Source organism: Larus michahellis, chromosome 5, assembly GCF_964199755.1.
Source record: "Larus michahellis chromosome 5, bLarMic1.1, whole genome shotgun sequence".
Classification (NCBI taxonomy): Eukaryota; Metazoa; Chordata; class Aves; order Charadriiformes; family Laridae; genus Larus; species Larus michahellis.
Genome location: NC_133900.1, coordinates 36,273,106 through 36,285,711, shown reverse-complemented (window position 1 = coordinate 36,285,711; position 12,606 = coordinate 36,273,106). Strand labels below are relative to the sequence as shown.

Genomic DNA, 12,606 nt, shown 5'->3' with positions numbered 1-12,606 from the left:
TGAAACAATTTTAAGTGCACACGCCAGAGACCTGAGCTTCCCAATGTGCAAGTATTAAAAAGTGTCCACGTGAATATATATTTGTGCATATGTGTACATCCATATTTTATCTTCCAGTCTGTTAAATGATTGAGGAGAAAAGATTAATGGAGGAATTACTACAGGAATCCTGTCAGGTTATGAATAAATTCTTCAAGAGAACACCTAAGAAATTGCCAAATTTCACATATTACAGAAACAAAGACAACATGAAGAATGGCAAGTTTTGCTAGTTAGAATGGAAGTTTGCTAAAGGACCAGATCAGCGTTCCTATCTGGCTCCAGTGTAGTCATCTTTTAAGATGGTTTATGTTTTGCGATCATCCAGGTACCCTGAAGAAACTCAAGTAATGGCAGAACATGAATAGAAATCCTGAGACTAACGATGAACAGTTGGCTCTTCAGACGTTGTCACGCTACTCATACTCCCAGTGTTGCAAGTTTTTTTGAAGGCTTGTGGAACTGTTCCCTGATGCTACAAGAAGATTCTTACTAGAGAAACAGTAGCTAACAAGCTAGTTGCCTACCAAAGACCATTTCATATATGTGTATAGCAAAATAAATCCAGGAATGTTTAATCATTCTGGTAACTGGACAGAAGCACATTATTTCTATATGAGAAGCGCTCTGAATTGCAAAAGTAAATATAAGATGAGCTGAAGCCACAGATAATGTTATTCATGGGACTCTGGACATGAGAGCATCCCAGTGAACTCAAGGTAGGGCTATGAGGTTAAGTGTCATTTGTTCTTTCCTGGTTTTTAATTGGATTCTGGAACTGAGAGGCTGACTGTGCCCCAGGAGGTGCTCCAGTGTAGGCTCTCCATGGGCTGCAGTTCCTTCAGGTCATATCCACCTGCTACGGCGCAATGCTCTCCACAGGCTGTAGTGTGGATATCTGCTCAGATGCCTGGAGCACCTCCTGTCTCCTCTTCTTCACTGACCTTGGTGGTTTGCAGGGCTTTTTCTCGCTCTTTTTTCCTTCACTCCTCTGCTTTCTGGTGTTTTGCCTGTTCTTAAACACATTTTCACAGAGGTTCCACCAGCTTTACTGATGGCTGTGTCATTGTGTGGACATTGCAGAGTTGCGCAGAAGCATCCGTGTCTGGCACGGGGCAGCCCTGATCTCTTGTCACAGAAGCCACCCTGCAGCCCTCCTGCTGCCAACACCTTGCCATGTAAACCTGTTGCAAAAGCAAAGCATAACCCCACAGTTGAGCTGAATGGGATGAATGTTAATAATCTTGTAATTGTTTTTCGTGTTAGGAAAATGCTTCCCTGGACTTACAGATCTATTAATATGTGAGGGATGAGTATTGTAAAATGGTTGATTAGATGTGTTAATTTAGGTATTGAGCAAATTCAGAAACTAATGAAACTTGGCATAACTTCTGTTCCAAAATGCTTGGATATACTGAGACTGGTGGTGTTGGTGATGACTACTGTGAATTCATCCTTGGAGTGAGAGAGACAATGTTGGCAGAGCTTCCATTGGTGCCTCAGGCCAAGAGACCTTCTTTTGAATCATAGAATCTTCGTGGTTGGGAGGGGCCTTTAAGATCATCAAGTCCAACCATACACACACAAAAAAAACTCTCTACAATCTCTGCCACTAGAGCATGCCCTGAAGTGCCACATCTAGATGTTTCTTAAACACCTCTAGGGATGGTGACTCCACCACCTCCCTGGGCAGGCTGTTCCAGTGCCTGACCACTCTTTCAGTAAAGTAATTCTTCCTAATATCTAACCTAAACCTCCCCTGCCGCAGCTCCAGACCATTTCCTCTGGTCCTGTCGTTATTCACCTGGGAGAAGAGGCCAACACCCACCTCTCTCCAGCCTCCTTTCAGGTAGTTGTAGAGGGCAATGAGGTGTCCCCTCAGCCTCCTCTTCTCCAAGCTAAACGTGCCCAGCTCCCTCAGCCTCTCCTCATATGACCTGGTCTCCAGACCCCTCACCAGCCTGGTAGCTCTTCTCTGGACCCGCTCCAGCACTTCAATGTCCCTCTTGTACAGCGGGGCCCAGAACTGAGCACAGTACTCGAGGTGAGGCCTCACCAGTGCTGAGTACAGAGGCACGATCACTTCCGTGCTCCTGCTGGCCACGCTATTCCTGATACAAGCCAGAATGCTGTTGGCCTTCTTGGCCACCTGGGCACGCTGCTGGCTCATGTTAAGCTGGCCGTTCACCAGCACCCCCAGGTCCTTTTCTGTTGGGCAGCTTTCCAGCCACTCTTCCCCAAGCCTGTAGTGTTGCTTGGGGTTGTTGTGACCAAAATGCAGGGCATGGCACTTGGCCTTATTAAACCTCCTACAGTTGGCCTTGGCCCATCGATCCAGCCTGTCCAGGTCCCTCTGTAGAGCCTTCCTACCCTCAAGGAGATCAATACTCCCACCTAGTTTGGTGTTGCCTGCAAACTTACTGAGGGTGCACTCAATCCCCTCATCCAGATCATCGATAAAGATATTAAACAAAACCGGCCCCAAAACTGAGCCCTGAGGGACACCACTGGTGACCAGCCACCAAGAAGATTTCACCCCATTAATTACAGGAGCTGGGCATTGCACTGAGTATGTCAGATAGATGGTCCAAGTCTCAGAAAGAAAAGTTTTACAAATGACGTTACTACTATTTAATTATGTTCTCAGAACAATTAGCCTTCATGAATTACACAAATATTGGAGTTTTGCTTGCAAGCTGGCCGAAAAATCAATAAATCCATTTGGATACTGTGTTAAATTGCATTAATACTGGAATTCTGTTTTGGTAGTATGGAGTTAAGACAAATGTTTGGATTAAAGGTCATTTGGGTGTAGCTGGGACTGCGCTCAATATATTTGGGAGAAGATGATCTTTGATGTCAGTAAAAAGGCCTAATTTTTAAAAATATGGAAGCCAGTATTTATTCCGTGTTCTGTTGGGATACAGTCTTCCACACTTCTCATTCAAAATAATCTAGCAATCAAATTTTGTATAAATAAGGCCAAAGTAACGATAGCATATTTTTAAGAAGGCAATTCTGTCCTTGGACTGGCAGTGAATTAGTGTTGCCTTTAGTATTACTATTCTGAAAAATCTTTGACCAAGTGGTGTGCCACATCATTATTAACATGATTCTTGATCACATTTTCTGTTAAATCTGTACAACACTTGACAGTGTTCAAGTTTGGATGTCAACCAAATAGTTGACCAGTAAGTAGAGTTTGCCTTTCATATGTGGGCTGCAAATTCTGTGGTAGCTGTTTCACAAGCATCATCTCTCAAACACTGGCAATTTAATCTGTCGGAATAAACTACTTGGTAAAATAATAATAATTCTCTTACAGAAATTTGAATAAAATCTGTGTACATACATTGCTTATACCTTCTCTTGTATTGCTAGAGAAGTAAATTTTCAAATCTTTTTAACAGTACAGGTGTAAACTCAACAGTAACTTAAATAGCAAAACTTTAAAAAATTTCCTTGTTATGGATCTTCTAGTTGTGATTTGAGTGACTGATAAAATAACATGGGCAAGTAGTGTAAAAGACAGAACAAGAGCAAAACTAGCGAGAACAAGGAGGAAAACAAAACCTTCATGAACCCTCAGAGTACACCAACATCCGTCCAGTGTTTTCTTTACTTTTTAATATTTCCCTTTGCAACAAATATCCACCGAGAACAATAGATGGGTCTTCTGAAGGTCTTCATATCTCAATGCTTTTTCCTGATATTGACCTGTAGTAGAGAAAAAGTAAAATTAAAAACAAGTGGGGAGTGATGTTACTGGTAAAGTGCCCAGTTTACCAAAGGAGGTAAGGGATTTTCTTAACCTGAAGACTGATAATTGTTGACAGACCTATTTTTTATGAGTTTATTTCCTTTGTGATTCACTATCCTGACAACATCCTTAAAGAAATATGTTCTATTATGGTTTTAGTTTGGTTACTTTTCTTTATGATACTAGTTTAAATAATGTATTTCTCATTATCTACAGTGGTGATAAAACTAGTATCCAATATTCATTATTTTTTTTGGTCTTTTTTTGGTAGTTCACTGTCATTATAGTTCTTTGTTGGACACGTTTATGCTGAGAAGCAGATTAGATGGATATTACATATATGGGACGTATAGTGACAAAAGAGGGTGCCGAATGCTTGAACCGAAGAGCTTTTTATACTATTTTAAGGAGGAAGGGAAGAAATTAGTTGGCTGACTCCTTTCCTAAGCCCCAGGTTTTCCTGTCTTCCTTTCTCAAATCTCTTGTTGCCATGTCTGCAAATTTCTTTTGCTGTTGGGAACATTTGCAAACTCTGTTAGCGGTGGGGCTTTTGTTCTGGCTCATTATTTTCCCCTGCTGTTGCTCCTTCGCTCATTTCCTTTTATCTTGCTGTATTGTTTTTATTTTCTCTCCACATTACAGTCCCATTTGGCTCATCCTCTCCTTTCTTTCTTTTCTATAAAACATCGTTTTTATCACCCATAAAGCATGCTTCTAAAAATTCAACAATAACAGAAACCAGAAAGCCACAGTTTTTAACTTCTTTTTTTCCTCAGTCTTTCCCTTATTTTTAGGCAGAAGGGAAGAGAAAAAGTACATCTAAGGCAAACTACCCATATAAATAATTTTCAGGGACTAGGAAGTGATATTTTTCCTATAGTTCAGAATGCCAGCTGCTATGATCAAAATCTATGAAAAGAAAATAATGCCACTTTCAATTCTATGGATATTAATGTAAATTCATATATCTTTTTAAATTTCTAGAAAATTATATTGGTTTATTCCATCTTGTATTAAATAATAAATTCCTGTAAAACTTGTTTACCCACCCTTTTGTTTTCTTGAACTATTTGTAACAGATTCTGGTTGGCAAGTATTAAGACAGCTTTACTGTATGCTGTCAACTTGGACTGTATAGAGAACAGATATTTTCAGCTGACCATGCAGGTGTACAATTTAATTAAAATGCTTTTAAATTCTTTTGGGTATCTACAGAAATCTCTTTAAACTGCCAGAAGGCTTTGCAGTACCTTATATTTCATAATGTAATGAATTTTCAATAGGTCATGCCACTCTTCTGGCTAAACCCAATGGCTGTTGTATGTTTATCATGTCACACATTGGTGGAAGATCCTAGCACAGTAAATCAAAGGATGCGGAGGAGCACTGACATGATACATTCCTCTCTCATACTGCTGGTCTGTACACTTCAATAGAGATCTCATAGTTCTTGTAGCACACAAATACACATAAAATTCTTAAAGCTGACTTTTTAAAACTCTAAGTTATAGTAAAGATAGGAGAATTTAGTGTTTTGACAATATTGGGCAGCTTTCCTTTGGCTGAAGACACTCATTTCAGCTTGGTTTCTATCCTGCATTGTTCCAGATGTTGCTTCTCCTTGCCCTTTGCTTATAAGTAATGAATGTAATGTGCTGCTTTACTTCTGATAAATTTAATCTATGATTAGTACAGTATTTCTGCATAAGCATAAAAAACATGTTCAAAGACTTGAGGCCGTGTGTTCATGAAATACTCAGCTTGTTCTAGAATTAATTTGAGTATACTGTTGCAGGACTAAAAAAAAAATCTTATTAAGTACACTTGGGAAAGGATACCCGTTGGAGATTTTGCATGGCAAGATTTCACCTTCTTTTCAAGGGACGCTTTTTAAAGGCCAGGCTAAAGAAATCACTGAGCTATCCTGTTGTCTAGAGAATTCTTGCCCAGGGGAATCATGCTGCTGCTTTAGATTTTCTTAGCCATCAGACTAAGAGAAAACTTCTACAGAAGTATTTACAGTGTGCAGCTCATTATATATAGCCAGGGGAAGCTCTGTTTTCATTCAAGAACAAGGAAGTGTGGACACCCTGGTTCAACTTCCATGTCCAATTTGGGTTGCCAAAACATTGTATTGAACTACCCTGAGGCATTCGGGTGAGTCACTCAAAATCTCTTCTGCACATTTTCTTGGTAGTTGGGGTTTTCTTTTGCACGTAGTAAATTTTAAGTGTTTTCCTTTTACTAAACACATTGCCAAAACTCATTAAATACAATAACAGTAATGTGACATGTTATTTTGCAACCAATAGTTGCATAAATTTGCTCCACTGTATGTTTGTGTGTAAGAGATGATGTTTCAAATAACTAGTGGAGAAATCTCTTACAGTACATGACAATTATTCACTCTTACACTTCTCCCAAGACTGAAGTCTAGGTCAGTTCCCACAGGTTAACAAATCTATTATTTTTGAAAAAGGTCTGCTGCCTACAGAAAACTTTATTTTATTTTAGAAGGGGCAAGGATGGAGCTGTTGGGGAGGGGAACAGGGTTGAAGACTGTACAATGTATTTAAAGAAAGGTTCATTTTTTCATATTTTTATTCTGTCCTTTCGTGAAATGTTCTCTGAAAATTTTCTGTGCTTTCATTTCCTATTCTTGTAAACTTGCCTCAATGGCTAATTTCAATTCTCTAATTCTCTAGTCTCTGTTCCTTATATATATTTTTTTTCTTTTTCTTTAGTTCCCAGACTTTTTCTTTGTCAGCACTTTGATTTCCATGCTACTTCTATGTTCATTTGTGAACAGTAATCTTCCCCATCTGCAGTTTTCATTCTTGCTTAAAATCTTTCCTTGGAAGATGTCTTTTTGGTTTTCTTTGTAGTCACATTGATAGTGCAGAACAAATAACTTGGAGTGCAAGTTTATATGGAGTGAAGTAGTGAAGTCAAGAGTGAAAATTTGTAAGGATCAAATAGAATTTCCAATTGTAAAAGAGTCATTGCTTAATTTTTACTAACATATTTTAGCTTGTCACCGCATGATAGGTTGTATGCCCATGTTAAGAAAATAAGTTAAGGCAAGGATTTTCACAAAATCCTTAGAGATTTTATCTTTTTTTGTTGTTTTGAAAGTGTATTCTCCAGGCTGTTGTTATTGTTGAGTTACTGCCTCAGCTTCAGATTTCCCGAATGCATATTGAATTAGCACTTGAGTGTTACTGATGCAAGTAAGCTTTGGCTTGTGCATAGGTACTTCAGAAATAGTAATGATGCTAGTTAAATACCTTGACACTTCCTCCTGCTATTTGCTATCGCTTTGCATTTACTTCATCTCTAGAAGACAACATCTGACTTACATAGTCAATATCTGTGGCAACAGTTTTGGCTATATTTGGCAACTGGAGGATCCACATGACAGACTCTGGACTTAAATTATAACCTTTACAATAGAGGTTTCTGGAGGCAATTTTTAAAATCAGTATTGCATTTGTTCTCACGCTACAGGGAAAGGCTCTGCCAGTTAGCCCAGTTTTTGATAATTGTGTAGCTGTCATAGAATTGCAGTAACCCTAGAAGTTGCAGCAATTCTTTACTGAAATGATTTTCTATTATTCTGCCTAACTTTAGTGCCAATTAAAATAAACAAGAAAACTCACATATAAAGTTCCTTTTTAAAGGGTCCTTTGAAATTACTCTACAGAGCTCTCTAGGGATGTGACAAGTTTGGGGTGAGAAGGTATTTTATCCACAAGGTAGTTAAGCTTCTCATCCCTAGGTGCAAACTATTCCCTGGATTGGTTAGAAAAAAAACACAAGGGAGACAGAATCTGTCTCAAGTGTACTATGTTTAATCACCAATTAGTTAATTGTTATTTTTCCATGTAAAAAGTGCTACACAGGCACTGTAAATATCATAATATACAAAAGCTACCTACTGCTTTAAATTCAATGCAGGCTCTCCAAAGTAATTAATCGAATGATACGTGATTGTAAGAAGCAATGCGCTGATGCTGGGTAGCTATGCCGACACCCTCTTAATTTCAAAGGAAGCTAAACTTGCTGAGGGCAGGAGTTGGCCAGTAGCAACTCTAGCTTTTGCAGGTTGACCAGTAGCCTTTTATTTTTGTAGTCTAAATTACTTATGATGTTTTTAGTTAGGCAAAGTTGGCAAACCAATTTATGATTGCTCCTGATTATACTACCTACACAAGAATTTAAATTTCATCGCTAGACATAACTGGAGACAAAATCCAAATCACAGCATGCAATGTCAGAGGACCTCTAAGGCTAATATAATACTGATGCAAAATATCCAAAGTGCTTTTTCCATATGTTTTAATAACATTATCTTTTCAAAAGGGTTCAGTTACTTGCTGCAACAAACATTAACTTCAGTGTCTCAACATCTTACTGTATTTTTTTCTTGTTTCAGGGAAACAGTTTAAGCAGTGTACTACACTTCCACCAGTGGGCTCTAAGGTTGTGCTAAATGACTGTTTAAGGTCCAGAACCTTCTTTTAACAAAAAACATAAGCCACCATCTTTAACAGTATCTTCAAAAATAATTAAACTGTCATCTAAAACCAATCAGCCGTGACATGTGTTGGTGAATAGCGTCAGGTCAGTACACAGATCCTTATCTTCACTGAAGATTTTGCAGACACGTGAAACTTATTAGGAGATACCTAATATGCTAAATCTTGTAGCGTTGGTCCAAATACAGAGAAGTATTTAAGTACCAGCAACAATCAACATCCTCCAAAACCTAGTTTGTGGATTTGGATTGAGGTAACTGTTGGAATTTTATGTATCTCTGTAATGTAAATGACCCAGGCATAACTTATGCACATATTAGGAGCTGGTAGGTTTTATAGAAGAAATAATAATTATGTTAAAGTTTTACGGAGGTTTTTTTGTTTGTTTGTTGTTTTGCTTTGGGTTTTTTTTGTCGTTTTGTTTTTTGTTTTTGTTTTTTTTTAATAGAGCTCTTTTTCATATCCACCATTGTATTCTAAATTAGCATACTGAAGGTTTTCCAGTGTGAATCTTTTGCATGTGAAATGTGCCAAAAACTTTATCTTATACCAATGAGTATTAATTGCTGTGTCACTTTGTATGAATGCATGAAATTGTTACGTCCTAAAATTAAGGACTTTCCACTGTATCTGCCTGGAGGAGGTTTCCCCATTACTAGAATAGAAATCTGCTTTGCCTTTAAAAAGTGCAGATAGGCTGCTGTGAAGGGATGTCAGGGATGGGGTCTATCCATTTATTTTTTTTATAATGGGATCTGAAATTGAATATGTTGTTCATTTATTTGTGTGGCATAAATGGAATAGTATGACATTTTTGTACATTCGTATGAACACATATATCAAGATTGAAGTAGAAGCTATTTACAAGTTGTGAAAACTAGGGGGACAGCAATTGCTTGTTGTTTCCCTGGTTTAGCTCTCCAAATTCAAAAATTATTTAAAAGTTATGCCTTGCTCCTCTTCCATGGCATTTAAAGGCTGCTTCTCTATCAGTCTTTATCCAAAAAAATTGGGATGAGGTAGACAGATAGCATTTATTTTTATTATTGCTATTATTCCTTGCACTGTGACTGAAGAGAGCAGGGGACTGCTCATTCAGAATTTAGAAAGTCTTTTTATCTTTGCAAAATGCATCTGAATTTTTCTGCCTGCAAAGTGCTTGATGAAAACATTAGAATTTTAAGTATAATACAGTATACATATGCAAAGTACAATGAGATGCTGTTTTATCAGAAAGCAGTTTTCTGCCACTGATTGGCTTTGTATGACCTTTGTAGTACGTTAAATTAGGTTCTGATCACATCCAATTTTGTAACTGTGCATTACATAGAAGGCCACAGTGTGGGTATTCAGGTATTTATCACTTCTGAGGCAGAGAAACGTAAATATTGTGTCACCTTTTCTCAGGTGTCTCCTGTTTTTGCACGCATAACTCTGGGATCGCGCTCTGTGCAAATCAGTCCCACTCCACCAGGGTTCTGGTCCGTCATAAGCACATGCATTGCAGTGTCTTTTGCGTGGGCATGATCTGTGCTTTTGTATATTTTCTTTTACTATGAAAGTTTCTGAAATGACACCGAGGTATGTAGTTCCCTTTGTTTGTTTGTTTTTTAAAAAAAAGAAAAGATGCTGACTTCATTTAGTCTATTACTTGAGCAAGTGTGATTCACCGTTAATCTCCACTTGCATATGCTATTACAAACACTAATTAATCCTATTTGCAAAGACAAATTATGATTAATGCATATCTTTAAAATTTACACCTAATTACACAGAATATAATCTCTAAATTTGTATAAATAGAAGTTATAATTTTGAACATTGTAGATAATAAGCAATTTTCCAAATTTACATTTGCATGTGCTAATTAAGGGTTGCTTCATTGTGTTTATATTCGCAAACAAGTTTTGTTCTCATTACTCAACTTAGTGCTCTGTGAACAGAAGAAAATAACATGCTATTTTTGGCACAGGTTCAAAATATACATCTTAAACCTGATTTTGAATCTAGATTCATCTTCTGATGAATTAAACGAGCTAATGTCATCTATTTAATATTCGCCATTAATTTAATTAAATTTTACCTGTACATAGAAGGGAGGAAAATTCTGGATTTTTTTTTCCCGTTTTACTGTTTTGATGAATACCTCCTTTTTATTCTTAGGAAGTTGAGTTCTTTCAGTAATAAACTTGATCATGGTGTGGTGTACAAATAATGCATGGGCCAGTATGCAATATAAGAAATTTCGTGTGCTAACATCATTAGTAAATACTTCAAGATTTGTATTGAATTATTTTTTTTGTCTGTTCTTATCTACAAGCAGAATTTGAAATCTGGGTAACCTGAAATTCTGAAACAGAAGAAAATTTCTTGGAGGATTTAATTTTGGTTCTGTTTTCAGAGGCAGATTAAAAACTACATGTGCGTATTGTGATGAAATATGTAATTTGTATAATGTGTCAGTTTAAGCAAATTATTACTTTTCAACCATGATAAGGTAAAAATAAATCTTGGCAGATCTTATTTTTTATAGCTGGTATATTAGAAACTACCTCTTTCTAAATTAAAGTAAAACCCAGAGCTGAAACCCAATTATTATCTTGTATTTAAATCCATTCACTGTTTTCAAATAATTTTAACTTTTTTTGCTTTCCTACCACGAGTCCAAAATGTTATTTATAAACATTTACTAACAATAGTTATAAAATACATACGTTTCAATGATCTTATACAATGATAGCCACTTAACAGTAATTGGTGATTATATGCTGCTTAGTGAAATATTTGTTGTTTTGCTTATTGGATATACCTGCTATTATTAAAAACAAATCCCTGAATATGGTTGTGGATGACTTGCAAATACATTTGATCTCAGGCATTTAAAAAACTATTATAGTTATTATATTTTCTACAATACTAGTGTCAGTTTTTAATTTAAATAAATGGAGGGTTCCAGAGCCCACAAGATCTTGACATTGTTGCCAGTGTTAACATTAGGCTTCATAGTGGGATGTAACGCAGGTCAGGGATGTAACCTGCTTCTTTTCTGCAGTCACATCATTCTGTGATGTGTTGATGGGTAAATTGTTGGTATTGAATACATGGAAAGCTGCAGCACAGACTAATGAAGAGTTAAATTTATAAAAACTTACAGAAATAGCTTCGGAAGCCTAATTTAGAGGTTATTCAAGCGAGCAAGTGATAACCTTAGTTGTAGAGATGTAATGACTATCCAATGTTAGTTTTCCTTGGGCCATTTTCCTGTCTGTCACTTGGTCTATGAAGTTCAAGGGCTTGTAGTTATACTTGGTAATATTTTTAAAATTGCTAATTTTATTATCATTTTTCAGGTTATAATGTGTTTTACACATTCTCCTGAATCAAAAAAATGAACATAAGCTTTAACAAACAGATTTGATTCTGTAGGTTTTTCGTGACTATGGTAAGTATCTACACGTATGTGATTTTGATTTGAGAATTGATTGTGCTTGTGTCCTCCTGCTGCCCCTTTCAGTGATGCTGAACTGCTCACTTGTATTATGGACCTACATCTTAACTCTGCAAAAAGTAGACAATTTTCTGCTGGCTGTCTTAGTTCAAGAGCTGTTTGATGCCAGGGCTGGCAGTTTAAGGGGCAATGTCATGAAACTGGGAACAGTAGGTGATTACAGGGAAGCCTGACTCCTCCCTGAAGATGTGATTCACTCCCCCTAAGCCTGTCAGTGGCAGTTTGCTGCAGAATTTGCACCAGCTCTCACCAGACAGCCTGGTGAGCCAGTTCAGGAAGGTGTTCACTTCTCCGTTGGGTGTGCTGGCGGAGCTCCTGACCTGGCTCCCTGGGGTGTCAGGGATGTGCCAGTGCCAGTAAGAAGGAGCAGCAGGAGGCCCAACAAGACCATTGCTGTAGGCTGCGGCTGGCTAGTGTATCACTTCAGGTCTCCATGAAAGCAGAGGGCTCAGGGACAACATAGTCCTTGCTGTGTGGCTTTTATATTTTTCCTACAGTGGACAGTTATTTTCAGGTGTCTGTGTAGTCTGGAGAGCTCACCATGCCAGTAACCTGTGATGCAATCGCCACAGCTTGTGTAAGAGTGGGTACGGCTGCAGGACAGGACAAGACTGTGGAGCCCAAACTTTGACCCACTTCATGTGCTGTGGAGAAGTAAGATCTTGCCAGTGTAAAGAAGCGAACTCAAGCTTAACCTGATACTCTGTTGATACAGCAGGTTTTTAAATGTGCGGTCAGAAGAGTCATGAGCTCTGCTTGAG

The 12,606-nt window shown here is 37.7% G+C and overlaps 1 protein-coding gene across 6 annotated transcripts in view; it reads left to right on the top strand.

Moving 5' to 3' along the window:
- Positions 1-12,606, top strand: part of CCSER1 (coiled-coil serine rich protein 1) — a 724,562-nt gene that overhangs the window by 466,564 nt on the left and 245,392 nt on the right. The window contains exon 11 of one of the 6 annotated variants that reach the window (XM_074589583.1): positions 368-620. The exons of the other annotated variants lie outside the window; for them this stretch is intronic. Coding sequence (XP_074445684.1) covers positions 368-376 — 9 coding nt within the window. The 3' untranslated portion in view covers positions 377-620. Of the gene's footprint in view, positions 1-367; positions 621-12,606 lie in introns of those variants that run through there. 6 annotated transcript variants of the gene reach the window in all.